The sequence below is a fragment of the Drosophila eugracilis genome, unplaced genomic scaffold, assembly GCF_018153835.1.
Source record: "Drosophila eugracilis isolate 14026-0451.02 unplaced genomic scaffold, ASM1815383v1 contig_2088, whole genome shotgun sequence".
NCBI classification, from domain to species: Eukaryota; Metazoa; Arthropoda; class Insecta; order Diptera; family Drosophilidae; genus Drosophila; species Drosophila eugracilis.
In genome coordinates, this window is record NW_024572964.1 from 3,704,919 (window position 1) to 3,722,829 (window position 17,911).

At 40.0% G+C, this 17,911-nt stretch overlaps 3 protein-coding genes across 10 annotated transcripts in view; all 3 read left to right on the forward strand.

The window, feature by feature from the left end:
* Positions 1–4,362, forward strand: part of LOC108107751 (cyclin-dependent kinase 14) — a 91,566-nt gene extending 87,204 nt beyond the window's left edge. For all 6 annotated transcript variants that reach the window (XM_017215417.1, XM_017215415.1, XM_017215416.1 and 3 more), the window contains 3 exons: positions 1,154–1,366; positions 1,451–1,630; positions 3,347–4,362. In XM_017215417.1, the coding sequence (XP_017070906.1) occupies positions 1,154–1,366; positions 1,451–1,630; positions 3,347–3,411 (458 nt within the window). In that variant the 3' untranslated portion in view covers positions 3,412–4,362. The remainder of the gene's footprint in view (positions 1–1,153; positions 1,367–1,450; positions 1,631–3,346) is intronic.
* A 3,851-nt stretch (positions 4,363–8,213) lies between these two features.
* LOC108107753 (angiopoietin-related protein 7) lies at positions 8,214–11,187 on the forward strand. 2 transcript variants are annotated; one of them, XM_017215421.1, is made up of 5 exons: positions 8,214–8,501; positions 9,111–9,241; positions 9,722–9,933; positions 10,041–10,224; positions 10,279–11,187. In XM_017215421.1, the coding sequence occupies exons 1-5, from the start codon at positions 8,331–8,333 to the stop codon at positions 11,018–11,020; spliced, it is 1,440 nt and encodes a 479-aa protein (XP_017070910.1). In that variant the 5' UTR covers positions 8,214–8,330; the 3' UTR covers positions 11,021–11,187. The 2 variants fall into 2 exon arrangements, with proteins under 2 accessions (XP_017070910.1, XP_017070911.1); XM_017215422.1 differs by having other exon boundaries at positions 9,722–9,855.
* A 111-nt stretch (positions 11,188–11,298) lies between these two features.
* On the forward strand, positions 11,299–12,643 carry LOC108107754 (lipase member H-A). Of its 2 annotated transcripts, none has more exons than XM_017215423.1 (4): positions 11,299–11,558; positions 11,616–12,080; positions 12,139–12,340; positions 12,398–12,643. In XM_017215423.1, exons 1-4 carry the CDS (start codon positions 11,330–11,332, stop codon positions 12,468–12,470), a joined length of 969 nt encoding a protein of 322 aa, XP_017070912.1. In that variant the 5' UTR covers positions 11,299–11,329; the 3' UTR covers positions 12,471–12,643. The 2 variants fall into 2 exon arrangements, with proteins under 2 accessions (XP_017070912.1, XP_017070913.1); XM_017215424.1 differs by having other exon boundaries at positions 11,616–12,059.
* The last annotated feature ends 5,268 nt before the right edge of the window (positions 12,644–17,911 follow it).

Here is a 17,911-nt window from a genome sequence, read left to right on the forward strand (position 1 = left end):
AAGCTTCTCACAGCCAAAAAAGAAGGAAAACCAAACTAGTAATCACTTTTCGGAAAAGCAAACAATTTGCAGCTCGAAGCTTAGCCCAGGCGCAAAGTCGAACCAATTTGAAAAGCGCATTAAATTATTTCGTTTGTTTTCTGCACTCAAAGCCAATTAATTGGCGTTCATAGAGGCTGAAAATTGTTAGCTTAGTCGGAGAGATTAAATGAAAGCCCTGCCCTAAGATCCTTCTTCCCCGGACAATGGGTAAACAAATCACTTTGCATGGCAAAGATTTTCCATCAATTTGCTGGCCAGCTAAATGGAAAACTAAAACGAACGAGTATAGAGCGTGTGGGAGAGACAGAAAGGAATAAAGTTAATTTTTTCTAATATGCAATTCCCTGGGCATAAACACTTTGTGTCGGATGGCATACCTGAGAGCTGCTATCCTCTGACCCCTGACCCCTTGACCCGTGGGCGCCATCAACCTTAGTTGGGGGAATAGTTCGGAAGCATGTTAAACAAATTTAATCTGCACTTCTTGGCAGACAACGCCGGCAGGCAAAAAGCGGAAGCATGCAAAAAACAAAGGTAGGGAGGGTAGGGAGAGCGGATGTGCAGATGCGGATGTGGTTGCTATGGGCACCTGTCGCCACCTATGTGAGGGAAATCTCTTTGTGGGAGGTGAACAGGTGCATAGGTGAAGGTACTCTTCTTAAAAGGTTTTCTGAGTTTTTAAGGGTTGTTGAATATTTTTGGAATTTAAATTAGAATTATAAAGCATTTTAGTTTATATTTTTTTAATTTTTCCGATCCCTAAAACTTGTCCTATTTACCCAATTTGTTTGTAAACCTTCAGCAGAAGTTAAAGTTAGTTTTCCAGAGAAGTAGTTCCTCTTACTTAAACGAAAACACACAGTGCCCTTACCAGAAATTTAGTATGTGCCCCTGGGAGGACTAAACTTTGTTAGCTGCTGGCCAAAAAGCGGCAGCCAAGATAAACACAAAGGTGCACAGGAAGTGCAGAGCTATCTCTTCCTGGAACTCCACTCTCTCCCTCTCACCCTCTCCTGCTTTTATTTATTTAAAATGGCAATTTATTTTGCAACAAATGTAAGGTAACACAGAAGTGCATTTACTTACCAGAGAGAGTTCGTGACCATTTCAGATGTCCTGCTGGGCAGCACCGAGTACTCGACCTCGCTGGACATGTGGGGCGTTGGCTGTATCTTTGTGGAGATGGTGACCGGGATGCCGACGTTTCCGGGCATACGTGATACCTATGATCAGCTGGACAAGATATTCAAATTGCTGGGCACACCCACTGAGGACACGTGGGCGGGGGTCACCCACTTTCCCGGCTATAAGCCGCACAAGCTGGGTTAGTAATTGGCCAGAAGGCTAAATGCTGCTACGTTGAACTCCAGAGCTAATTTAACTTCGGTGCTTTTACGTACTGTTGCAGGTTTCTATCGACCGCGGAAACTGGGTCACAACTTCCCACGACTGTACGACATCATCGAGGGCGAGACGATAGCGAACGGCTTCCTGCAACTGAATCCGGAGCAGCGTTTGGGCGCCGATGATGCACTGCAGCATCCGTACTTTGCGCAGTTGCCAAAGAAACTCTACGAATTGCCAGACGGTGAGTGCTGAAAATTGAATTAATGCATTAAACATTTACAGGCCCGAATAAAACTTCCTCGGCCATCGTCTGTGGCCGAAAAGAAAACCAATTAACAAAGAGAAAAAGGGGCAAAAAGAAAGGATGAGAAATGTTTGGCCAAAGTTGGGAGAAAGTCAGGGGAAAAAGTGCCGTGAAGGTAGACCATTCTTTATCAGGACAACTCATTTAAGTTTCGCGACAATTTGTTTGCCTTTCGAGGAGCAGCAGTTCAGTTTTCCTTGGGCTGAGGGGCCTGCTTAGCGAGTGTTTCCGTGGTGTAGTTAACAGTAATTGCATTTGCCAGTTTTAATTTGTATTTCAAGTGGTGGCAAAAGTTTGCAACAAGTTGGCCAAAATAAATACCGAATGCAAAGGACAACTTTGTTGGACAAATATTTCGTCTACAGACAGAAAATCAAGTTGGTCTGCTAATTAGATTGCGATAAGTGAACATCTGAATGTTAACCAAAACCTTTCCCATACAAATTAACTTCCCAATACTTGATTCTACTTCTATATAGTACGATATATATAAGCAATTATCTTTGCCAATACAACTGCAAGTTGCCTAACATTTTCGAGTAAATAAAATGCACAGTAACTTCCGTTTTTCCTGAGGGCCTGCATTCATTAGCAGACCTTCTATCGGATGCCACTCGGTAAATGGAAACATTTCCCAAAAATGAGAGAAAAGGAAATCCAAGGGTCAGCCCCCCCAAAACCAGCAGCAAGTTGCGGGCTATGCAATTTGGCAAATGCAATGCAGGGAGTTTTGCGGAAAAATGGGGAACACAAAATCAACTGCAATAGAAAGGGCTTTAAAGTATATATAGCCAGAGAGAGGGAGAGGGAGAGAGAGAGAAAATGCATTGGGAAAACCGAAAATAAATGAATGAAGTGCAAATGCCCCTCGCAGGACTTGCACTTAATCGAGGGCAGCTTAAAGTGTGCTTAAAATGCGATTAACGCGTGATTTGTTTACACAGAACTGGTTCTATTTTTTCTATGCACACAAATCCTGATAGGGAGCTATGCTAATTTCTGGCTAAATCACAGTCGTATACCCCCTAGCTCATTACGAGAAGGGTGCTGGGTTGGTTTTCCCGGGAATTTTCCGTACGCAGCGTGGACAGATAGAATCAATTAAAACGCAACTAATGCGCTTCATTTATCATGGCCAGGAAAAGGTCATCACACCCCGTGTGCGGTTTTGTGGTTTAGCTTGGCATACTCACCGAGTACTACTGTGCAGATAAACCAAGCTACTGGCACAGTAAATATTGGTTTAGTGAACTGAACTAAAGCTTAAACTAGATTTGTAATGAGATTCTTGGGGAAAGCTATGACAGAGAAGAGATTCTTACAGGAAAATAGGATTTATCTCTCAGATAACTTCACTTCACAGAATGTTTACTGTTTAGAGTATTTACTGTACACATTCAACTGAGTTTTGTGCGTGGTCAGGGCGCCTGGCAACTGCGGGAGTACATCATGTGTGGCTGCAAAATGTAATTCCGCCAATGGCAATTTTAATTGTCGGTCGCTCGTCGATGGCCGTAAATTAAATTATGTCATGGTCAGAGTCCAGGCTGCTGTCATAATTCAAACTTTTTAATTGCAAATAATATTATTAAATATATATATATGTTTTTTAATAATTACAAATGTCCTTTTTGTCTCGCCCCCCACAAACAGAAACCTCAATTTTCACCGTGGAAGGCGTGCAGCTTTATACGGAGCCAAATCGACAGAATAAATGAAAATTAAAGCAAGTCCTCTCTGTGGATGGCGTACGTTTCTACTGTTAGGATCCCAGTCCCTAACACCCATCACCCAATCACCAACCTCCTGGACTATCAATCTGTCAATCAACCTATCGCATCATCCAGCAATCGACAGCCATATATATAATGCAAGAAGGAACTTCGAGCGAGCGGGCCGAAGTTTTGTACTATAATTCTATGATACTTTTTAGTTATTAGTTCGATTTCGCAGTGAGTTTAGCTGAGGGAGTTTAGCAGAAGACACGGCAGACAAAGGCATTTTTTAATTTCAGTCAAAAAGTTAGTTTAGATTTCTCCTGGCCATCGCTGCAGCCGCGTCGAAAAGGATACTCAGTTTAGTCAAGGCGCATGGTTTTTTCTGTATTCTTTTGTAAGCTAAAACAAAAACTTACTTTTAAAGTTAGCTTCTAGTGAGTGCGTTGCCTCCGTGGCTTACGCAATACGTTCGTTTGCAATGAGTGAGAGATAATAATCATCATCGTCATCGTCATCGTCATCGTGTCTGTATTTCGTTTCCATTCTTTGTCCTTAGTTCTTAGTAAACATTTTCGGCTGACAAGTGTTGAATTGCCAATAAAAAATATTAAATTGGTTACTGCTTTAATAGAGTGCAATTAATAAAAGTTAATGGATTGGCGGTAATGAGCCTAAAAATAAATCAATTAATCAACGGAAATGTGCTCGGTAAATTAACGATTATTTCGCAAAAATTCAACAATTATACAAATGTGACTCACAGTCACAGCTCTTTTAAACCCTTCGATTGTATGATTTTGTAGCTCGTCCTTTGTCCCCATCAATTATACAAATTCGCCGCGCTGTTTAAGTGATAATTTTATAACTATTAAATGAATTTATGTAAAAAGCAAGTAAATCAATCTTAAAAGATATGTAAAACAAATAAATTTAAACCATTTATACCATTTATGTTTCTTGATTTTGTTTTTATTTCAATTTTAAGTTATTTTCAGAAAGATTAGCTGCTGCGTGGATGATGATTGAATGAATACCTAGAAATATTTAGTAAAAAAAACAAAGATCAGAGGTCGGGAGGGAGGTCGGCTGGCGGATCATAAGTCATAACATTTTCGAGGCAAACTTAAGCGAATAGATAAACAATTAACTAGCAAAGAAAGCAAATAGTAGAATCAAATTTTTAGCAATCAACCAAAACTAAATTCGAGATAAAATAGCCATCAACTAAACACTAAAGTAGCCTAACCAAGTATTTTAATTAGAGTTCGTAGCGAGAAGAATCGAAAAACCAAGCCCAAATCCATTTCCATAATCTAAGAAACGTAACGTACGACCAGTATTTTGGCCAAAAACGAGAGGACGCCCGACCACTTCGGGTTCTACATTTAAACACAAGAAGTTCAAATGAGAGCTAACAAATGTGCAAATTGAAATCAAAGACACTTCACATGGTTTTGAAACACGTAAATGAATCTAAAATCAAAAACGATTTGAGTAGAACAAGAAAAATAAAAACTAAAAAGTAGAACAAAATATAATATGAATATCGATATAAATCTATTCGAGAAGGAAAACGATGATAACGATGAGGAGGAGCCAATTTGAGTTGTAGGCAATCAAATTGCTAAGAATCTCTGATCAAGACGCGTTTCCAAGGAGATATCAAGCCCGTAAAGTTAGCTGATACTTAAAATAAACTCGATTAGGGCCACGTTTTAATAGCGTTCCATACAACCAGATTATATTTTGTAGCAAAAACTAAAGGTCAAATTTAAACAAACCAAAAATATTTCAAATGAATAAACTTTTTCTGTGATTTATGAAAAAAGTATGCAAAAAGAAAAAAACACTACAGCAAGGTAAACAAAAACACACACACACACTCAAAACAAAGGTAAACAAAAAACTTAATAAAAGATTAAAAATTAGGCACTTTAGAGAAGCAAAACGTAGCTGGGCCAGCAAGATTGTTTAGAATTATTTGCTGAGAGAGGCGAAGTCCATTAAAATCGAAACAAAATTTTGCACGCACACGAAATTTAGCAAAGAGGATGTATACACATTCCTTGATTTTCGGTTCTCTGCAGACAGAATTTTACCCAATTAAATGAATTAATTATAGGAACGCGATCAAAAGGTAACGAAGCATGGCAACGCACTTTTGCACTTTTCCCATCCCGAAGGTTACGTCCATAGTTTATAAGCCAATGAGCCAATGGAACAAATCGAATCGAATCGAACGAAATTAGCCAAGATTGAACTGGTTTTCGTTTTCAGTTGAATGCAATTTTATCACACGAAACACAAATGAATGATTTTTCGAGGCATTTTCCAACCAGAAAAAGAAAAACGCAACTCTAATTGATTATTTTGCACTACATTCGAGCAAAGAGCAAAGCAAACAAAAGCTAATGGAGAAGAGAAAAAAACTAAGCTAATCCCTAAACGTAATCGAAACGAGTAAATAAACTAAGAATGTTTTTAGCGGATCGTATTCTATATAGTATATAGTAGCTAAGCGCGGCAGGGTTAAAACCGCCCTCGGAACCCTGGGGAACGAAAGAGGTAAAAACAAGAATGAGAAACTTAAATATTTTTAATGCATTGAATTTGTCGTAAATATTTAATGTACCTTTGTTAAAAACAAAATAAATCTATTAACACAAATTACGAACTCTCGATGCAGTTAGGCGATAGTTTAGACGGAGCATGCAATTTTTATGTTTACCTCGTAAGCATTTTTGTATAGTTAAACGGAAACTAAAACAAAATCAAATAAGAATGAGAATTTTGTAAATATTTGTAGTTGATTTCTAAGTAGCGAAAGACGAACAGATCAGAATATTCGGCGAGAATAACAACAAAGGCGAGATATATTATTGCGAAATGGAAAAATATTGAATGTTTATAATTTAACAAATGGATGGCAACTAAATACAATTTGAATAAGTTCAACCTGTACAATAATTTAATATTAAATAAAAACTGGCCAAGGCCAATCAAAAGTAAAGTACAGTCTCTATGTTTTCCACTCAATCTTTGATTAATCTCCATGGGCACTGCTATAAATAACAATATGTGGCTAATAATTCTTGATTGCTTTCAAATGTTGGCGTGCTATGAAATTAACTCAGCCCCAGTTCGGGCAATTGAAATTATTCAAGAAGATGACAAGTCGGGCGAAATGATGGTGGCGGAAAATGGGTGGCAGCCATGGGACCCGAGAGCCTTAATTATGTAAATGACACAACTCTTTTTTTTCGACCAAATCGCAAACAATATACATGATGTTGAATGTTAAGAAACCTTTTTTTTTGCCATCCCATGGATTGCGATTGCGTCACCATCCCGGCAATTCATCTTGGCCACAAACTAGCGACTCTCGGAAGAGGTTTGGGCCTGACTTTTGGTATCTAAAGGCAGGCATCTGGGCACGAATTACATGCAGCTGTCTATCTGAAAAGGTTTCCTACGACCAATGACCAACTCGGATGCAGCTGTAAACCTTCAGAAATCCATAAAATCCATAAAACCCATCTCCATTGTAATTGAGCTAAACAATTACAAGTGACATAAGCGGAACAGCAGGAAAATCAAAGGTAAGCTCGTGAACAACTTGTAACTTGAAAGCTGAAAAGCTGAAAAACTGAAAAATGCAATTGCATCCATATTTATTCTGCTCGTGAGTCTTTCATTATTTCCATTCGATGACGGCTAAGGCCAAAATCCATATAAATGAAAAACGCGTATAAATCTATAAATAAAATGTCAACGTAAAGGGGAAAATCACATGGGCATTTACTATGCATTCCGCAACGGCGATTACTCATCGCATACTAAGGTAAGCCCTTTCTTATCGAGCGAGATATGTGGTTTAATAATATGGTAATGTAGCCAAGTTAAGGCCAGCTTACACAAACTGCTTTTGCATATTATTAGCCAGCCAAATGGGCAGTAAGGTGAGGTAAGAGCATCCTCAGCTTCAGTTGCATGAAATTATCTAGCAATTAGCATTGATGACTTAAGACGAGAAGCTTCTCAAATCTAGGTTTATTGCCGGTTAGCAACTTTACGCATTTTGGCCAGCTATTAGATACAAACTAGCAACCTTCTTCTATAATAAGATATCTACTTAATTACATCAAGTTGAAGCTATTGTAAGCTTTATTATTTTCTGTTAATCGAAACTAAGAACCTATAAAAAGTTATTACACATTTTAACCTTAAAGAACATACCTTTTTCCCATTAAATTTACATATAAAACGCATAAAACCTGACTAAAACCCATTGTGATAGGTAATATTATTAAATAATTACAAATAGTTATCGGGGTCTTACCTAGACTTATATATTACCAGAACTAAGCTTTAACTTAACAGATGCATGAGTTAATCTTGGCTAGCACCATTCCCCGCCTAATTAGCATTAAAATGATACCAGAACTAAAGACCAAAGCTAAGCTCAAGACTAGTAGTTCTTGGTGGTGATTCCATCCCCCTTTTTTGCACAGTCAATTAATAATTCTCAGCTGGTGTTCATGGTTCTCTACAAGCCGTTGCAAATTGTTTTGGTCATGATCGGTGTACAAAGTAGACGCCCGAATGATTGACAGCCCAAAAAGGCCAAATAACCGGGGGGATTTTTCCCAGTCTTCTAGACAGATGTATATAAACAAAGACGATCCCTCGACAAAAAACCTACTCTTCAAGCATCTCACGAAAGCTCTTCAACGAGAAAAGCTCCTCTCCCAGTGCTGCGACTGTCGATTGAGACTGAAAATCCGATGAGTTTCTTCGCGAATTTCAAACTGAACGGACGTATTGATCTCGGGGTCTGGCGTGAGACTTCGGATAGGTGTCAAATTCTCATAAGATTGCGAGTGTTTTGTTTGTTTTGAGCGACGCGTAAACAGAGTGACATGATGAGGCCCCAATTAGTGGCGATGGCCATCGTCATGCTGCTGGCCGTGATCTGTGGTTCTGGCACTGGCTCTCTGGTGGAAGTTCCCGAAGTAACCCAGGCACCGCCACTCCCACCACGTAACCCCCGAAACAACCAGACGCGGTCGCGCATGCCCAATAACTTCCGAGTGCGTTACAGTGAGAACACGGCAGATGATCGAAAGAGTGATTAATACAGAAAATTAACAAGCGGCTTCTAAGTGGATACAGATTCCTATTGATAACTGAAATTAAAATGAAAAGTGCTTTTAAAATGATTATTATCTGAATAGCAAACAAGTTTCTAGTCTAACTTAAAAATACTTAAGTGATTAATGCAGATCTAAAGTCTAAGAACTGAAGGCCTAATAAAAGAAACAAAAGCTATAAATAAGCAAAAGTTGATAACGACAAAATAGCAGAAAAATAGAACGCATATAAACGCATAAAGAATACAAGCCAAGAGCTTTCCCTGAAGTGCTTTCAAGTGGCATTCCAAACATTAAACATTGGCAAAAGACCAAGAAAATAAAAGCCATAAATTAACCCTTTGTTCGGCATGCAAAAACCGATTTAGCATAATTCGTGTGTTGTTTGCTCTTTCGATCGTCTACTGTAATGTGAGGCTAATTTCAGGCTTGGTGACTCGCTGCTGACTTTTGGCCAGCAGGTTTCGTTTTGGCCAGAACAAGTTCAATGCGCTGGCCTCGTGTTTGCTAATGTACCATCTCCCTGGTTTTTTCCCTTTACTTTGCCAGGGTCTGGCAGCCCCCACGAGTCCTCCGAGATGCGACTACAGGGAACTGATGACCAATCTGCACGATCGCGTTGGGGTCTTGGTGACCTTGGACGAGGACCAGCGCCACCGCCTGGAAGTCATCGATAAGAAGTGAGAACTGGTTTGACATAGACAGATCATATGAAATATCTTTTTGTAAAAAACCGGTCAAACAATATGCTTTCGGAATCTTTTCGGTGACACTGCGATTTATTTGGCAGATGAATGTAGTCTTTAGTAATGCTCAATAAGTCCATCTTTCGATTATAAATCCATGAATGAAGTAATCGTTGAGAAACATCTGCTGACGCTTTGTGGGTCAAATTTATTGTTATAGATTCGCAGAAATTAGCTGCTGTTTTTCGCACGCATCCGCAGAGTGTTTATAAACTGGCACTCAGCGTTCTGATTGTTTAGTTAATATATTTTCTCTTTTTATTGCCTTCGATCGGTAATTATTTTCCTTTTCTTGATCATTTGAGAATTAAAATCTGCAAATGGCAAGCTGAAATTGATTAACAAGCGGAATGAGAAACACAAAGAAACTTTATCAGCTTCTAAGCAGGGCATTGTTTATTATATATATTCCAGATTGGATCAGCTAGTTGAAAGCAGTTCAGCCAAAATGGAATCTATGAAGGCCCAGCAAATGGACTTCCTGCAGCGACTGGACAGCTTCGAGCACATCCAGCGACTGTCGAGGAACACTCTGGATGAGCTTAAAGGTGAAACCGATCAGGTTTTTGGTCCACGGCGTGTAAGAGAGCTAAAACACAAGCTCAACAACCGCAACAAGATGAAGGGTAACCCAGTAGCAAGTTTACGTTGTGTTGATGTTGTGTTTAACCCTCTGGTTACTCAATTAAAACCCTTTTGGTAAACCTATTTAATAAATATTCTTTTTGAACAGTTCTCTCCCGAACTGCTCGTGATATTCCGCAGAGTCAGTATGCCCTATCCGGAGGTCAGGTACTTAACGAAACCAATTTGAACTTATCCGAGCGACTGGATGCTTTGGCCACTCTTTTGGCCTCAACAGCTATCAATGTCAGATCCGTGCAGGTTGAAGTTGGCAATCTGGCAAAGGTTATTAGGTAAGAGTTATTACTCTTTTAACGATCAAAGTAATCATTATGATTATCATGCAGGCGCCAGACCCGCGTGATCCATGGAAAAGGTCAAAAGGCGAGCGTTTCCCAGTCGCCCATCTTCTACGGACCAGCCGGCCAGTCAGTGCCCAACAGCTGCGCCTTTCACATTCTGGCTGTTGATGGAATCCTGAAAATCCAGCTCACGCCCGAATCGGAGTCCTTCTACGTTTCCTGTGATGGGGACTGGACGGTTATCCTGAGCCGCACTTCCGATGATGTGAACTTCGAACGCGGCTGGCTGGACTATCGCGATGGCTTTGGCAACCTGGCTGGGGATTTCTTTATTGGCCTAAACAAACTGCATGCCCTGACCTCATCCGGCTTGTATGAACTTAGGATTGCGCTGGAGGACTTTTCGGGCAACGTGGCATATGCGAGCTATTCGCTATTTGCCATTGGCAGCGAAAGGGAGTCATTCCCCCTCATTCTGTTGGGCAAATTCCAGGACAACCCGCTCATTCCAGCGGGAGATTCCCTGTCCTATCATGCCGGAGCCAGGTTCAGTACTGTTGACCACGATAACGACAACTGCCTGGACTGCAACTGCGCCTTGAAACATAAGGGAGCTGGATGGTATAGCAACTGCGCGAAGAGCAACGTTTTTGGTCAGTATTTGCCCAATGCCCAGACTGGAGAAACTGGAATGTGGTGGGACACCTTCGCTGGTCAGAATTCTCTGAAGAAGGTCCGATGGATGATACGCCCCGTTGCCGAATCATTAGATGACGCCAGGCGATAGGATCAGTCCATGTCCATGCCCAACTGCCATCTCCTAAATCAGGGATAACCCACAATCGATTGCTTGCATTTTAACCCTAGCTTTAGCTTTGAATCTCTCTGTGCGTGTGTGTGTAATATTTATGGAAAATTACTTAATACCTAGATAATACAGTAATGTTACGAGTACCCACCTGAACGTACGTCATATCTGGGAGATTTCCCCTAATCGGTCGATTAGCGGAACGCATACCTGTTTCAAGGTATAAATAGTGGGGGTTTTGGGTGGGAACTTTAGTTACTCGATAGGGTTAACTAGCCAACTTCGAACATGGTAAAGACCGGCTTTTGTCTGGTGCCGATTCTGTGCCAGTTTCTGGGATTGCAGGCAGCTCTGCTGGACACCTTGCTGAATGAAAGCAATATTTACTTTCTAAAGCCATCGGCGGATGTTCTTTTGGGGAATGTCGATCAGTTGGCCTCGGTGGAATCTGTCAAGTTGATTGTGCATGGCTATCTGGGATCTCGCACTCATGGCTCAATTATGCCTCTGAGAAATGGTAAGAATTCAAATGGGAATCGTATCTGAATATTGCATTAACCCATTAATCCCGAAGCCTATACTGCCCAAGGCTATGACAATGTCTTGGTGGCTGACTGGGGTCCTGTGGCCAATTTGGATTACCCAACCTCCCGTTTGGCTGTGAAGAAAGTGGCTCGAGTTCTGTCGAAATTATTAGAGGATTTTCTTCAGCGACATGGAGTATCTCTGGATGGAGTTCATGTCATAGGTCACAGCCTGGGAGCTCATATTGCTGGACTAATCGGAAGGTATTTCAATGGAACTTTAGGCAGAGTTACAGGACTGGACCCAGCTCTTCCCCTCTTCTCAAGTCGATCGGATGACAGTTTGCACTCGAATGCCGCTCAATTTGTGGATGTAATCCACACGGACTATCCCTTGTTCGGGGATATAAGACCTCGAGGAACTGTGGATTTTTATCCCAATTTTGGTCTGGCTCCTCAGCCGGGATGCGAAAATGTGGATGTCGTTGCTGCCAGTAAGCTACTTCATGAGGCTTGTAAGCTCTTCTTATTAACTAGTTACTATTTTATACTTTTTTTGTTCATAATTTTTAGATAGTTGCAGTCACAATAGGGCAGTCATGTTCTATGCTGAATCCATTGGAATGCCAAAGAATTTCCCTGCGATTTCCTGCAGTTTGGTAGCCATTAAGAGTCGGCATGCTGAGGACTGTTTAAGGGAAAAATCAGAATCGAAGAATGCTGAAAAATCTGAAGAAGAGCAAACAGTTTTCATGGGCGAACATGTCAGTCGAAGGTTAGTAAAAATTATTATTAAAATTTCAGATTCTAAAATTGATGCTTGCTTATCCAGCGCCACCTCGTATTTCTATTTGGAAACTAATGCAGCGCCTCCCTACGGCCAAGGCAGGAACTCGCGGTTTTAGCTTGTCTTTTGAACTGGAGTCATAGATGGCGCTAGCTAGCCATCTAGGCGTCAAGTGATGGTTGTTTCCTACAAAATCTGGCAATATTTTTCCAAAAACTGAAAACTATTTGCTTGAAAGAATTCTTGGTTAATTGAAGTGAATTAAAAAGCTGACAAGCAAATTTAAACAAATTTGTGAAACTTCCTCTTTTCGGATAAAATATACTGAAATCTCTAATGCATTCCTTCTTTATTAAGAGAAGACATTAGCACGAATCATTAGAAAATTACCCTAATCATCATCGTCATATAAATTCCATCTAGTAAAATTTCTCTCCCCCTGCCGCAATCCACCCAGTTTTTATTTCACTAAATTCCTGCTCAATCAGCAAATGAATTTCAATTTGCAACGACCATCGTCCTTATTAGAACCTGCAATCAAAAGTTCCGCAAGCCCAACGGTTCATAAATCACATTCATTTTATGAATGAAGAGAACAGGCATCGCCCCACCACGAGATGCAGCCTGGATGCCTGGTGGGGGCTAGCTACAGACTCTGGGGTTATTTATGGGCCAATAACTTTACAACTAAACGCTCATCTACATTTAATGGCGATAATTTTTGACGCAATTCGAGAAGCAGACACCTCGGCGGTCTTGGCCTCTTGGATCCTAACCTGCCAGCCCGAGTTGGCCTACAAACAAGAGGCAGCAACCGCAGAAGATAACGCAAAACACTTGACACCTCAGCCTCGGCAGTGCGGTGGTGAGGTGGTGCGGTGGTGCTTCTGCCCCGCTTTTGTTTCCTTTGAGTCGCCATCGGGCAAATCCACTGAGGAAAAACTTATAAGACGAGGTTAGTAAAATTGCTTTGCACTTACATTTTCAAAATTATTATATTATAACTGATAGAGTGGGTTGCTTAGGTAATAAATTAAAAAATGAAAACATTTAAGTATTTTAACCTTCAGAAGTTTCTTTCAGTGCACACAATGCGTGAGGTAAGTATATAGAAGGAGAGGCCAATAAAAAGAGCACCAATGAGGAGAAGTAAACAAAGGCAGCGATCGTAAATTCCCGGTGAGAAGGCAAATGCCACTAAAAGGAAGAGGAATGCTGTAAATTTGGGGATTTCGAGATGGCAACAGCTGCCTGTCGATCGGATATCCAAGCAAAAGGTGGGTGGCTCAGGTGTTGCAGGTGGTTCAGAGGTGGATCAAGTGGTTCGATGGCGATCACCCTTCATCTAAATCGATCGGAGAGCATTGTTTGAGTCCACAAATCGATTTCAGGCTTCATTAGCCGGCCGCCCTGCACAGGAAACTCCCGCATTTTGTCCGAAGCTTTTCCTTTGTTTTTCCATAGCAATCCAGCAAGTTAGCCGCTCTATTGATGCTCGGTCAACCAGCGAGTTTCTGTTTTCCGTTTCTGTTTGCTGAACGTTTTCCCTTTGTTTACCGAATGCCGCGCGCCAAAGTCTCGACTATTTTTTTTTGGGTTTTTTGCTCTTCTCATATGCGTTCTCAATATTTCCATCATTTCCCTTGACGCGTTTTCCCCATTTCCACGGCAGTCCGCTTTTTGTTCTGCCACCACCTTCCTTCCCTGAAATTTGTGTCATGCGTTGGCTTTTCCTGTCCGCCACTCGTTTTGCCTCTTCCTCTGGCTTTAATTTCTGTTTGCTGGGAAAGTAAAACAAAGCGAGAGTTGTTGACTTTTGATTCTGGCGATGGCTGAATGGTTGGGTGGTTTGTGGAATGGGGGTGACCCTGGTGTTCAGGGGGGTTAAAGGGGGCTAAGAGGCCTCTTAAGAGGGTACGTGCCAATGACCAATGTTCTGCTCTAATTCAAATTTCACGCGAGCTGTGTTTTCGTTTTCTGGGGGATATTTAAAAGATAATGTTTCGTTCTATTAATGAACTTAAATCAGCAAAGATTACATTTGAAAAATGAGGCTAAGTTATGGACTGGATAATACTGTCATTTTGAGGGGAAAATATGAGATCAAGGGATCATCTTTTTTTGGGAAAAATTGTCAAAATTTGACATTTTAAACTGTGAATGCAGTTTTGTTGGAATTTTAATTACGAGTCTAGCGATATATTACATTCCATACTCCGTACGTTTTTTACTTTGTGGTGGGAAGAATTGTGATATTTTGGGGAGACAATCAGACTTCTGAGTTCTGACAGCAAATGCCCCTTTTTTATCGGTGTTATACCTATAACTTAGTTAAAACAAGACGCACAGCTAAAAGGAGGACTGTTTTGTGAATCTAACGACCGAAACAAACTTTCCTTATCATTCGTTTGGTAATTTTTGGATTTTTTATTTTTGTCCATTTTTTGAATTTTTTGTAAGGGGTAACATCATCAAAATATGCAAAAATTCGCAACATTTTTACATTTTAAACTGTGAACACAGTTTTGTTGGAATTTTAATTACGAGCTTAGCGAGGTATCACATTTCATATTCAGACCATTATTGGCGGAGTTATGGGAATAATATTGAGACTTTGAGGGGAAAATCTGAGAAAACCAATTTTCGTATTTTCGATAAGGGGTAACATCATCTTTTTTTTCGAAAAACGGCCAAAATTTCACATTTTAAACTGTGAATGCAGTTTTTTTGGAATTTTAATTTCGAGTCCATCGATATATGACATTCCATACTGCGTCCGTTTTTTGGCTTTGAGGTGGGAAGAATTGCGATATTTTGGGTAGTTCTGACAGAAAATTCTATTTTTTTTATCGGAGTTATACCTATAACTTAGTCAAAAGAAGACGCACAGCTAAAAGGAAGACTGTTTTGTGAATCTAACGACCGAAACAAGCTTTGCTCATCATTCGTTTGTTGATTTTTGGATTTTTAATTTTTGGCAATTTTTTGAATTTTCTGTAAGGGGTAACATTATCAAAATATGCAAAAATTTGCCAAATTCTTACGTTTTAAACTGTGAATACAGTTTTGTTGGATTTTTAATTACGAGCTTAGCGAGGTATCACGTTCCATATTTGGACCATTATTGGCCAAGTTATGGGCATAACCCTGGCATGCTGAGGAGAAAATCTGAGATAACGAATATTCGCATTTTCGATAAGGGGTAACATCATCAAAATTTGCGAAAAATGGCTAAAAATGTGCTTTTTAAACTGTAAATACAGTTATGTTGGAATTTTTATTTCGAATCCAGCGATATATGACATTCCATACTCCGTCCGTTTTTGACTTTGTGGTGGGAAGAATTGTGATATTTTGGGGAGACAATCAGACTTCTGAGCTCTGTCAGAAAATGGTCTTTTTTTTATCGGTTTTATTCCTATAACTTGGTTAAAACAAGACGCACAGCTAAAAGGAGGACTGTTTTGTCAATCTAACGACCGAAACAAACTTTCCTTATCATTCGTTTGTTGATTTTTGGATTTTTAATTTTTGTCAATTTTTTGTCATCAAAATATTGCAAAATCGGCTTAATTTTCACATTTTAAACTATGAATGCAGTTTTGTTGGATTTTTAATCACGAGCTTAGCGAGGTATCCCATTCCATATTCCGACCATTATTGGCTAAATTATGGGCATACTGCTGGCATGTTGAGGAGAAAATCTGAGGTGACTAATTTTCACATTTTCGTCTTTTTTTGAAAAAATGGCTAAAATTTGACATTTTAAACTGTGATTGCAGTTCGATCAGGAATTTGAAAACAAACTCAATGAGGTATGGCATTCTATATTCGGGCCATTATTGGACGGAATACTGTCATCATTTTCGGCCATTTCATGAAGGAAATGCTTTGTTTTGGGAGGAAGATCGGGAATTACGAATTTTTGCTATTTGGATAGGTTCTATATTGTGTGTTACATACTTTGCAAGCTTTGTTATAAAAAAACAATTATATATTATAAGAATTCATAAAAATGAATTATTCCCTCTGCCAGTTTCTTGTCCTTTTACCCTGCCTGTCTCACTGGTTAGCCCCTGCTGTCGTCTTTTAACTTATATAATTCCTCACATGTTTTGACACATTTCTTAATGGCACCCAACACACGCACACTCATGCAAAGACACAGGTAAAAAAGGTAAAAAAGGAGCCCAAAGGCAGACAAAATGAACAAATGCAAACACAAAGCCGAGGAGACAAGAAGAGAAATGATATTGTAATTGGCAATCGTTGTTGTGCATAAATCACATGCATAAATTTCCGACCTGAAGGCATATTCTACAAAGGCAAGAGTCCCCCACCCCAAGTCCTTAACCCCCTACTGGCCCCTCAACGTCGTTAGTTGAACTCGAATGTTGTTTTCCAATTGGAAAATTTTTCATTAACTAATTGAACATTTTATGGCAGACGGGGGGAAAGGAAGCGGGTGGCAAGGACCTGCAAGCAGTTGCGGGGAGAGAGTCACAATGGCGCCAATATTGAATGGCAAACAGAAAGGAAAACCCCAGCCCCCGGGTTCCCACTTTCCGCTTTTTCACCTCTCAAAAAAACAGGCCATGGCAAGACAATGAACGGACAATGTTAGACAGCCAGGACACGAAAGGACGATGGCCCAAATGGGCAAACAAACACAGGCACACTCATATAGCTAGCTGATATCCTGTGGGTGTCGCTGTGCCAGTATGTGTGTGCCTTGTATCTGTGTTTGGCCACAATAATTTACGAGCACACGCTTCGCTTCCGTTTTGCAGATGCTCTTTGGCTTTCGGGGAGTATTTGGATGGTTGTTAGCTTCGTTAATCTATAGGGTATGTCTAAGTTCGTATTAAGAATCTTACTGGATCAAAAAACATTGAAAATATAACAAATTTTTAGGTGTAGTTTCAGTTCTGCCTACAAAGTATAGATTATTTTCGTACATTTTCCCATAAAAACTACTTTTCAAGGTTCTAAGAGTACATTTTTTATTTTTCTCATTTAAATAATTTACGCATTTGCCTTTATGAATATTCAAATACCGATTTATTGTTATTTTTTTCGCCATATAATCGATTTGCCCTAAAGGCGCCAATTTATTGAACTGTCATATAAATTATAATATTTTTTAGATATTTATGGTAAATATTTATTGTCTTGACACCTTGCCGTATCATTAACTTATTACATTTGCGTAAGTGAAATTTATTAAAATTTTCCACAAACTGCCCGGACGTCACAAGGTATTCCCTTGGTTCATCATTATGGCGTGGAGGTTTTGTTCTTCTTTTAATATACAAATAAAGTTGGAAATTTGCATAACTGTCTGGTCTGGTTTTGGGTCTGGGTGTCCTCTTCGGTGTCCTATACCTCCCTTGCCCATCCGTTAGCCACCCTTTCCATTATCCTGGCGGATATTAAACATTAGCGCGTGCTGGACACATCCTCGTCGTCCAACCACCCGACTCCTGCCACCAAAAATAATTAAGGTGAAAATTGCTGTCGACACGCAAGCCCCCAACGAAAAGGTGGCAAAGGTAAAAA